The following is an 11,623-nucleotide window of genomic DNA, read 5'->3' on the forward strand; positions in this document are numbered from 1 at the left end:
CACAATACTTTTATTTTAGGATCTGAATAGATATATTTTTATTTTATTTGAGAGAAATGCTACATCCATAACATTTTTAGAACAAATTATAAATGACAAGTTGTTATTGGTTTTAAATTGAACCCACTACTAATATCACTTTTTTATCCTTAAAAAAAAGTGTAACTATACATACACATATAAATATTTAAAAGAAAATACAAAAACAGCACAACTAAAACCGGCGTAGTGTGGTTTGTGGAAAAAAAAAAAAAGCCTAATGAACAATGTTGTGAAAGTGTTGTGAAAAATGTTGTGGATGTAACATTTCTTTTTTCATAATACTTTTAGTTTTAGTTGTGGATGATTCTAGTATGATATTTTATTTTAACCTATAAGGAATTAACATATCAACAATTGTAAAAATATTGTGACAATTTATTGTGTTAACTAACAGCTTTGTATATATAAAAATAAAATAAAAGAGTGGACAGGATGATATTACCCCCAAAAAAAAGCAGAGAAAAAAGAAAAGAAAAGAAAAGAAAGTAGCAGAAAAAAAAAGGAAGGAAAAGAAAGCAACAACAGTGCAGAGGTTGACTAAACCAAAGCACTGTAGCTACAGTGCCAATTGAACAAACCAAATTGGCACTGTAGCAACTATTCAAAACTTGAAAAAAAAGGAATAAAGGAAAAGGATAAAGGATAAAGGCGACTCAATAAACCAAAATACTGTTCATTGAGCTTATTGGCTCTTTTTATATATACTAGTTAGTCACGTGCTACCTCTTGAGTAAAAAAATTAAGCTAAAATTTCTATTTGAAGAAGTATAAAACTATATACATAAAAAAATGTATGTCACACACAATGTTAGGGTAGCTATTTAACATATGAATATCTATTTTATTATAACAATTTCTTAGTACTTATTTGCTAATGTCAATATCCACTCACTAAAAATTTCTAAAAATGATAATGAATATTATCATCTTCCAACAATAATCAACTAAGTTTTGTTAAGATATTGTCATAATGTTTAAAGTTTCATAATGAAAGATGTCATATGCTATGCTACAATTGAACCATTTCATCAAATACATTCAACCATACACAATGAAAATTTTTTCATTCATACTTTCTTCTTTATCATTCTACATGAGTCTAGGTACAATGTTTAGCTAGCTTGGTTTTTAATGAACACCCATTTTAGGCAAGAAATGAAAAAAAAAAAAAAGGCATGTGTCTCGAATTTCCCATTAGATAAATTATAAGTTTCAAAGATTTAAACCTAGAAAATCAATCTTCTTTAGGTAATAAATAAAATACCTTATATCATCATTTCAACTTTCTAATCATTACTACCATCTAAAACTCAAAATATGTGAAGAAAATTTTTGGAATATTAAAATTTATTGGGAGTATTTTAGACATTAGGCAATATAATATTTTAAGAATTATAAGTTTTCATTAGAGTTTAACTGAAAGAATAACAATATGACATATTTGCTCTTTTCCAAAACACTAAGGGGAGAATTGCTTGATTTTAAAGTTTAAGGAGGAACTGTGAACTATTTCAAACATAAAGGATGAAATGTGTTGTTATCCTTTTTTTTTTTTTGGGTCTAAAACTATGTGTTTTTACTTAAAATTTACGTAAAGATAAAATTACAATAAATAAGAATAAAGTTTAGTTATAAAATTAATTGTAGTCTTAGACTACAACCTTATTAAATATCTTTTTATTGGAGGTGAGTTGTAGCCTTAGGTTATAACCTTACTCAATAAAATAAATATTACTAAATATTTTGAAAATCTAATCGTTGAATTTCATATTCTTTACGCTCTTAATATGCATGTCAAATTTTGTATCAATTGGATATTATTTACTATATGATCTATAAGTTTATATTTTATGCATAATTTTAAACTACAAAAACTTATAATTTAAACAATTTATTGATGACATAGCTATTGTTCTTTAATTTTCTTAAAATTTTGCAAGCATGGAGGATATAAGAATAAGATGTAATCTAATGGTGGATTTGTTAAAATTCACTTCCAATAAAAAAAATATATTGAATAAGGTTGTAGCTTAAAGTTATAACCAATTTTGTAGCCAAATTTTATCCTAAAAAAAAAATACAAAAGTTAATTTAAGAAAATTGTACGTGAAATAGTGAATTTTGGCTAAACAAAGTTGACTAAACTAAAAAAAAATTTATTGAAACACAACATAATGGTCCAACATTTTCGTAATACCATAATTTTGTTATATTTTATCTTGATTTGTAAATAATTGATACTATAGTAGTTTTAAAAATATTATGATGAAAACAAATTATCTTAATATTTTCACAAGAGAAATTCTATGTTCACAACATTTTCACAATAAATCATAAGTAGTATGTTGTTTCAGGTTGTTATTGGTGAGCAAAAAAGTAATTTCAATGGTAAATTTAAATTAGAACTAATAACAATTTACCTCTTATGCTTTGTTATGAAAGTGTTGTGAAAAATGTTATGGATGTCACACTTTTTTTTTTTACAATACCTTTATTTTTTGCTGTGATTGGTTCCAGTATGATATTTTATTATTTTATTTTGGCCTATAAGGAATTAACACCTCAACAATTATAAAAATATTGTAACATTTTATTGTGTTAATATTTTATTTTTTTAGAGTAGCTTATATGTATATAAAAGAATAAAAAATAAAAAGCGTGTTCAATAGGCCAATTTACCAACCAAATTTGAAAAAGAAAAAGAAAAAGGCAAATGAAAGTAAAAAGTGTTGAATAAACCAAATTTACTGTTTCTATGGCATTGACTCTTTCTATATATATATAGATAAAAAGCGTGTTCAATAGGCCAATTTACCAACCAAATTTGAAAATGAAAAAAAACTAAGTAAAAGTGAAAAGAGTTAAATAAACCAAATTTACTGTTTCTTTGGCATTTACTCTTTCTATATATAGATAAAAAGCGTGTTCAATAGGCCAATTTACCAACCAAATTTGAAAATGAAAAAAAAAACCAAGTAAAAGCGAAAAGAGTTGAATAAACCAAATTTACACTTTTTATATATAGAGATATATAAAATCATGCATGTAGAGCCAAATGCAATTACATACTTGGTGACGCAAATCAAATGAGAGAAATGAATAAAATATACGCAGTCAGTGATGTAAGGCACTGGGTAGGCATCATTATTATTATATTCGTTTTGGGCCAAAAGGCACCTCATCTGTCCACCAAACTCCAAAGTGTGAAACATGACCTTCAATGTGGCGTACACAAATAATATTCTAACACTAACTAGCTAGTCCCTATAAATATATATGTAGTGACCACATGCATGCATCAATCTTCAATCACAGAGCATTAGAAATCATTTCAGTATCATAAAAAATAAACATGGTAGCCATCTTTCTTTATTTGTCTCTCACTCTTCTCATCTTCCTTGTTGCTATCAAGCTCATCATCAAAACAAGAACTACTCGACCAAAACACCTCCCACCTAGCCCACCTTCTCTTCCAATTATAGGCCATCTCCATATCATTAAAAAACCACTCCACCGTACTTTCCTTACCCTCTCACAAAAATATGGTCAAATATTCTCACTCAAATTTGGTTCACAACTTGTGGTCATTGTGACATCCCCATCAACAGTTGAAGAATGCTTCACAAAGAATGACATAGTATTAGCCAACCGTCCTCCCACCCTATTAGGCAAGCACCTTGCCTACAACAACACCACCTTAACACAATCCCCATATGGCGATCACTGGCGCAACCTCCGCCGCATTAGTACCCTTGAAATCCTCTCAAACAATCGCCTCAACAAGTTCTTTGGCATCCGAAGGGACGAGATCAAGCACTTGCTACGAAGCCTGTCACGCAATTCTTGCCACGGTTTCGCCAAGGTGGAGCTACAATCAATGCTTTTGGAGATGACATTTAACAGCATGATGAGAATGGTGGCAGGGAAACGGTACTACAGGTACGGTGAGTACGTGAAGGACGAGGAAGAAGCGAGACAGTTTAGGCGGATAATGAAAGAGATAATAGGGTTCGGAGGGGCATCAAATCCAGCGGAGTTTGTACCCATCTTGCGGTGGATGGATTATGGAGGTTTGGAGAAGAAGTTTAAGAGTCTCTCCAAGAGGATGGATGAGTTCTTGCAAGCACTTGTTGATGAGCAAAGGCGTAAGGAGGAAGAGGGTAACACTATGATTGACCATATGCTTTCTTTGCAAAAATCGCAGCCAGACTACTACACAGACCAAATCATCAAGGGGCTTATAGTGGTAAGTGCACTCTTGGATGGAGCCATGTTTGGACTTGGGGGCAATGGCCCCCATTTAAAAAAAAAATTATTATTATATATATTAGGTACTAATTTTAGCAATTTTGTTTTAGAAAATTACACTTTTGCTCCCTTAAAAATATCATTGATTCTTTTAAGAGTATTGTTATAGTCACAAAATTTTCTATAACATTTTTATAGACAATTAAGGTAACAAATTCTTATTGGTTCGCATTTGGACTCACCACTTACATTATTAGCAATTTATAAAAAGGTTTGTAGTTCAAACATTTTCCACATTTTAAAGACCATTAAAAAAATATTTATATGTCTAAAATCTAAAAGAAATATACAAGCCCAAAAAATTAGTACAACAACAAAAAATTAAGCGACTAAGTAGCAACAAAGTCGAAGGCCGAAGTCATTGCACACAACCAACAGCAGAGCCGCCTCCCCTAACTCTAAGTTCTGGCTCCGTCCCTGAGTGCACTCAATAGTGCTTCATCTCTTATTAAGAAAACTAGGAAATCAAGGTTTTGTTTGATTCTTTCATCTTAAAAAGTAGACATGCAATTATTTGTTTTATTTTTCCTTAGTAGCTTCATTGGAATTACTGTCTAGTGCGAAAAAGTGACATTCTTAGTTCCAAAAAAAAAAAAACCACAATAACATTAGACTAACTAGATACATACAGTTTATCAAATAAAAACTAGTTACATACATATCATCATCATTAAATGTCTTAGAACATAGAAACAAACAGTTTTTATTTAATATATTATTGTTCTATTCTAAACACCTCGTGTACAATGTGCAGGTATTGTTATTTGCTGGGACTGATACATCAGCAGTCACATTAGAGTGGGCAATGACTAATCTACTAAATCATCCTAATATATTGAAAAAGGCTAGAGATGAGATAGATAGTCAGGTTGGAGAAGAGAAATTGATTGAGGAATCAGATGTTTCCAAATTACACTACCTTCAAAGTATTATCTTAGAAACTCTTCGATTGTATCCAGCAGCACCATTGTTAGTACCCCATATGTCTTCTGCTGATTGTACCATTGGAGGATATGATGTACCAAGTGGCACAATGTTATTGGTCAATGCATGGGCCATACATAGAGATCCTAAGATATGGGATGATGCAACTAGTTTTAAGCCTGAGAGGTTTGAAAATGGTGAGGTTGAAGGACATAAGCTAATGCCATTTGGGATTGGGAGGAGGTCTTGTCCTGGGGCGGGCCTCGCCCAACGTACAGTGAGCCTAACTTTGGGTTCGTTGATTCAAAGCTTTGAGTGGGAAAGGGTTACTACAAAAGAAGTTGACATAAATGAAGGCAGTGGGATCACTATGCCCAAAGCCATGCCGTTGGAGGCCATGTGCCAAGCACGTCCAATCATGCGTAAGCTTCTTTCTCAGTCGATGGATGATATTTGAACGATCTCCTTGAGTTACTTTTTAGAGACTTGCTTAGTTATTCACAGATAATTTTAATCATTTAATAAACTAAAATAAACAATTACATATTCAATTTGAAAATTGAATTATTGTATCTGTATAAAGTTGTATCCTTTTTTTTTGGGTGTGGTGTTGTTTTTTTTTGGCTTGTACTGGATAGTGATCTATATATGTGTTTAAGGAATAAGATAAAATTTGGATAATTTTACTTTTCATTTCTAAATTCTTATGTTAAATTAGGATATTTTGTTATAGGATATAAATAAATCAAGTCGTCTAAAATTTGAAAGTTAATTGAAAAACACTTGTTTATTTACTAAATTGGTGAGATGAATGTCTAGAAATTTGAGAATATTTCAAATAATATATATATATATATATAAATATAAAATATGATTTGCATCTTGAATTGACTTTACTTGAATATTAAATTCAGTTGCATCTCTCCTTCCTTAAAACAACATTATCAAAAGCAAATAAATGAGAGATAATTTTTTTAAAGGGAAAGATAATGGTGAAGAAGAAAAAAACAGTCAATCGAGCTTATTCTAGTCATCTTTTATGTGTGTGGTTTGTCTTCTCTCTCTCTCTCTCTCTCTCTCTCTCTCATGGAGAGATTGTGTGACTACTATGTGTAAAAAGAGGAGAAAAACTATGTTATTACACAAAGCCTTGCTCCATATATACAAGACTGTAACCAATACACATGAAGTGAGGTGTACCAAGCCCAATGATGAAAATAATCACAAATCATTAAGTGGGTTATTTGGTCTTCTCTCTTAATCTTCTAAACATTCAAACTACTCTGATATTATTTTACAAATGCAAATAATTAAGGATTATGTTGCCTGACATTAATTTAAAATTTTAGACTCTCCCACTTGGGAAACATAGGTTATTCATAATATTTTTTTAAAAAAAAAACTTGAAAATTAGGATGAAAGTTGTGTGGTTTCAATAGATATCCAACACCTTTTTGATCTTGGTATATGGAGCAATAAACCTCTCAATGTTATTCAATGGGAGAGGTAGAAAGATTGCAGGGATGTTCAGTGGCTTTATTGTTTACTGAAGGGGAGTAAAAATGAATGTGACGGATCTATGTGGCTGGATGTGACGGCACAAGGATGACGGGTTTATAGTTGACACTACCAAGGAGCGCGGATCCATAGTGGACAGACAGATACAACGCTGTAGTCATCCTTCCAGGTTTGGTTCCAAGAATCCTTAAATGGGATTTACGCTTTACGATTAACTCTGATGTGGCTTTGCTTGTTCTCCACGCGAACGTGTATAAGAAGAATTCTTGCGTCACATGTTTAGCCTTGATCAAAGGACTCCTATAAGGAAAAGAACTCTAGAATGTATGCAAAAGGAAGGAGTTCCAATTCTAGAAGGAAAGGACTTCATGGTCAAGGCATGGATGTTAACCCTACACCACTATAAATACCCCAAAACCCTCACAAATCAAGGTACGCATTATTGACTCAACTCTGGCACTCTAGGGTTGTGAAAAAGCTCTAACTTGACCTTCGGAGGGTTTTTGGCCGGCACCACACCGATGCTCTTTGTTAGGTATTCTCTTTTCATTTTGTAGGTATTGTTTTGATTTGGGAGTGTGTGCAGCTTATTGGTGATTTTTTGGCATCATTAGTTGGCGCCGTCTGTGGGAACAGTGAGTGATTAGCCTTTGCTTTATCCCTGAGACAAAAAGTTGCATGGAACTCACTTGATCGATGGCAACAACCAACAATCAAGACGACGAACCGCACGCCACGACCTTGGAGAGGCAAGTCCAAATGCTCGCGGCAGCGATCGAACGCCTAACCAAGCAAAATCATGGTTTGGAGGAGCAGTTGCGACAAAGGAATGTGCACCTTGGCACACAAGAGGAGGACCAGGAAGGAACAAGTGCCGAAAGGAGAAATCAGGAAGGACTTGAAGGTAGCCATGCTCCGAGCAGACCAGAGAGGTAGGACACCAACCGACCATCTTTCTCAAACACTCTCCCTCCTCACATAGCCGCTGAGATGCAAATGATGAAGGAACGAATGGATGTGATGATGAATGCCCTCAAGGATTGAGTATCCAGTGACCTCGATGACTTGGTTCAGCAAACCAATTCGCCTTTCACAGCACTTGTTAGTTCATGCCCCCTTTCCCCAAAGTTTCGCATGCCTCAGGTGGAGAGTTATGACGGATCCAAGGGCCCCTTAGATCACCTAGAATCCTTCAAGACCATGATGCACCTTCAAGGTGTGCCGGATGAGATCATTTGCAGGGCCTTCCCCACTACGTTGAAGGGACCTATGAGGATATGGTATAGCAGACTGACGACGAATTCGATTAGCACTTTCAAGGACTTAGGTGCTCAATTCGTTTCACACTTTATTGGAGGCCATCGCCTGTTTGATGAGCATTAAGCAACGGGAAGATGAGATGCTAAGGTCATACATATCTCGCTTCAACAAAGAGGCTCTCTTGATAGACGAGGCGGACGACAAGATACTGGTAGCAGCTTTTATAAACGGGCTGCAGAAGGGTAAGTTCTTATTCTCCTTATATAAGAATGACCCGAAGATAATGTCAGATGTACTCTACAGGGCAACGAAGTACATGAATGCAGAAGATGCACTGCTGGCCCGAGAAGAAAATCCTAGGAAAAGGGAAAGGCAGGAAAACACACAATTGGATAGGGGACGGAAGATGGCTAGAACTAGAGAGCGACGAGAGGATCGACGATCCAAACCACCCATGGGAAGATTTATGAACTTCACCCCTCTCACTACCCCAATCGACCAAGTATTAATGCAGATTAAAGATGAAGGAGCCCTGACGTTTCCTGGCGAGTTGAAGGGAGATCCTAACAAGAAAGGACAAATACTGCCGTTTTCATCGTGATCATGGCCCCGACACGGCGGATTGTTATGACTTAAAATAGCAAATTGAAGCTCTTATTAGGCAAGGAAGGTTGCAGAGGTTCGTAAGGAAGGAAAGAATAGATCAACCCCAGGAACAAACCACCTGACGAGAAAATGAACGTCCCAGACCACCTGTAGGAGACATACAGATGATTATAGGAGGCACTGCTTCTGTAGGGTCATCTAAAAAGGCCCGAAAAACATACTTGCAGATGGTTCAAAGCGTCAAGTTGATGGGTTCCTCACCAAAAATGGCGCGACTTGATAACCCCAGCATTGGGTTTTCGGAAGAAGATGCACGACGCCTTCACCACCCATATGACGACGCGCTTGTTGTCAGCATACGGGCAGGGGACTACAACATGCATCGAGTTTTGGTTGATAACGGAAGCTCGGCAGATATCCTCTACTACCCCGTATTCTAGCAAATGAGGATTGGTAGAGAGCGACTGGTCCCAATAAATGCACCACTCGTTGGCTTCGGAGGGACAAGGGTCTACCCTCTAGGGGTCGTCACGTTGTCTATGATGGTGGGAGATTACCCCTAGCAAATAACTAAGGATGTGGTTTTTCTTGTGGTCGACTGCTCATCTGCCTATAACGCCATCCTCGGACGGCCCACTCTCAATGCATGGAAGGCTGTAACCTCGACCTACTATTTAATGGTCAAATTTCCTACCGAATACGGAGTTGGAGAGCTGCGCGAAAATCAGGTGGCCGCATGGGAATGCTATGTTGCCATGATGGAAATGGACGACCACCTGCAAGCAATGAACATCGAGGAACAGCGAACGGTAGCAAAACCAGTAGAAGAGTTAGAAGAAGTACCCCTCGATGATTCTAGACCCGAACGGACCACAAGAATCGATACCTTGGCCAGCCAAACAGTCCGACAAGCACTTGCAATATTCCTCAAGGAAAACCAAGACGTTTTTGCATGGAGTCACGAGGACATGCCGGGGATCGACCCGTCGATCATGGTCCACAGGTTGAATGTATCACCCTTATTCTCTCCTATCTGACAAAAGAAGCAAGTGTTCACCCCTAAACGAGATCGAGCTATAGTTGAGGAAGTACAGAAGTTACAAGAAGCAGACTTCATACGCGAGGTGTACTACCCGGATTGGTTGGCAAACGTAGTAATGGTCAAGAAGGCCAATGAGAAGTGGAGAATGTGCGTCAACTTCACGGATCTGAATAGGGCCTGCCCTAAGGATAGTTATCCACTCTCGCATGTTGATACCTTGGTAGATTCCACCGCAAGACATGAACTCTTGAGCTTCATGGATTCCTTCTCCAGCTACAACCAAATTAAATTGGATGAAGTTGATCAAGAGAAAACCGCGTTTGTAACGAGTCAGGGGCTTTTTTGCTACAAAGTAATGCCTTTCGGGCTTAAAAATGCAGGAGCCACATATCAAAGATTGATGAACAAGATGTTCACGCACCAAATTGGCAGAAACGTGCAGGTTTACGTAGATGATAGGTTGGTAAAAAGCATTCGGGAGTCCGATCACATGAGCGACCTCCAGGAGACTTTCGACACTCTTCAGTCATACAAAATGAAGCTGAATCTGAGCAAGTGCACGTTCGGGGTAACCGCAAGAAATTTCTTGGGATTTATGGTATCCCAAAGGGGCATCGAGGTCAACCTAGCGAAGGTGAACGCGATAATGGAACTGGCTCCTCCAAGGACGATAAAGGAAGTACAAAGTTTGAACGGTAAGATAGCAGCCTTGAATAGATTCGTATCAAGGGCAACGGACAAATGCCTCCCCTTCTTTCGCACGCTGAGAAGATCATTTGAATGGATAGACGAGTGCCAAAAGGCATTTGAAGATTTAAAGGTGTATCTCTCCGCTCTGTCGTTGTTCAGCCCATCTATGCTGGGGGAAGAATTGTTCCTATACCTTGCTGTCTCCTCAGCAGTCGTCGGTGTGGCTCTTATTAGAGAAGAAGATAAGGTACAAAGGCCCGTATATTTCATAAGCCGGGCACCGAGAGGAGCAGAAGAAAGGTACCCTTAGATGGAGAAACTCGCCTTCGCATTGGTGATCGCGGCACGGAAACTCAAACCATACTTTCAAGCACATACCATAAATGTCCTGAAAGATAAACCCTTACGAAGAGCAATGAGTAGCCCCGAAGCTGCCGGACGGATGGCATTTTGGGCTATTGAACTAAGTGAGTTCGATATTCGGTATCAATCGCGAGCGGCTGTGAAGGGATAGATATTAGCAGATTTTGTCGTTGAGTTCACCATCATGAAATACCAGGGGGTAGAGGAGACTCCCATATGGAGAATCTATATGGACGGATCTTCAAATAAACATGCTGGAGGGGCCAAAGTGGTACTTCACACCCCGGAAGGAGATAAGATCAAATGCATGATCCGTCTGGACTTCTTTACCACTAATAACGAGGCAGAATACAAAGCCTTAATAGCAGGACTGGATCTCGCGATAGCCGCAGGAGCTAAGAGTGTGATCATATGCTCCAATTCTCAAGTTGTGATCAGTTAGGTTAATGGAAGCTATGAGTGCAAGAATGAAAGAATGAAGAGGTATCTCAACGAAGTGAGGGGTCGAGCGAACAATCTCCAGATCAAGTTGGTTCAAATCCCAAGGGAAGAGAACCAAGTTGCCGACTGACTCGTAAAAGCAGCTTCAGCAGAACCTATGATCATCCCTGACTAGGTATTATCCTTCGTCCAACTCTCATCATTATTAGATGGCACTAGCATGCAGGAGGTAAGCAGTGAGCATTGTTGGATGGCTCCAATAACGGTGTATCTCAAGGACTGCAAACTGCCAGACAACAAAGAGGTCGCAAGAAAGTTGAAGGTTAAAGCTGCCTGGTTCGTTTTGATTAAAGACATCCTATACAAAAGAGGATTCTCCCGATTGTACCTGAGATGCCTTGACCACGAAGATGCAGACTACGTTATGAG

At 37.2% G+C, this 11,623-nt stretch overlaps 1 protein-coding gene across 1 annotated transcript; it reads left to right on the forward strand.

Moving 5' to 3' along the window:
- Nucleotides 1–3,360: 3,360 nt before the first annotated feature.
- On the forward strand, nucleotides 3,361–5,952 carry LOC142610908 (cytochrome P450 81E8-like). The gene is made up of 2 exons (XM_075782889.1): nucleotides 3,361–4,288; nucleotides 5,105–5,952. Exons 1-2 carry the CDS (start codon nucleotides 3,395–3,397, stop codon nucleotides 5,729–5,731), a joined length of 1,521 nt encoding a protein of 506 aa, XP_075639004.1. The 5' UTR covers nucleotides 3,361–3,394; the 3' UTR covers nucleotides 5,732–5,952.
- Nucleotides 5,953–11,623: the final 5,671 nt, after the last annotated feature.

The sequence above is a fragment of the Castanea sativa genome, chromosome 9 (assembly GCF_040712315.1).
Source record: "Castanea sativa cultivar Marrone di Chiusa Pesio chromosome 9, ASM4071231v1".
NCBI lineage: Eukaryota > Viridiplantae > Streptophyta > Magnoliopsida > Fagales > Fagaceae > Castanea > Castanea sativa.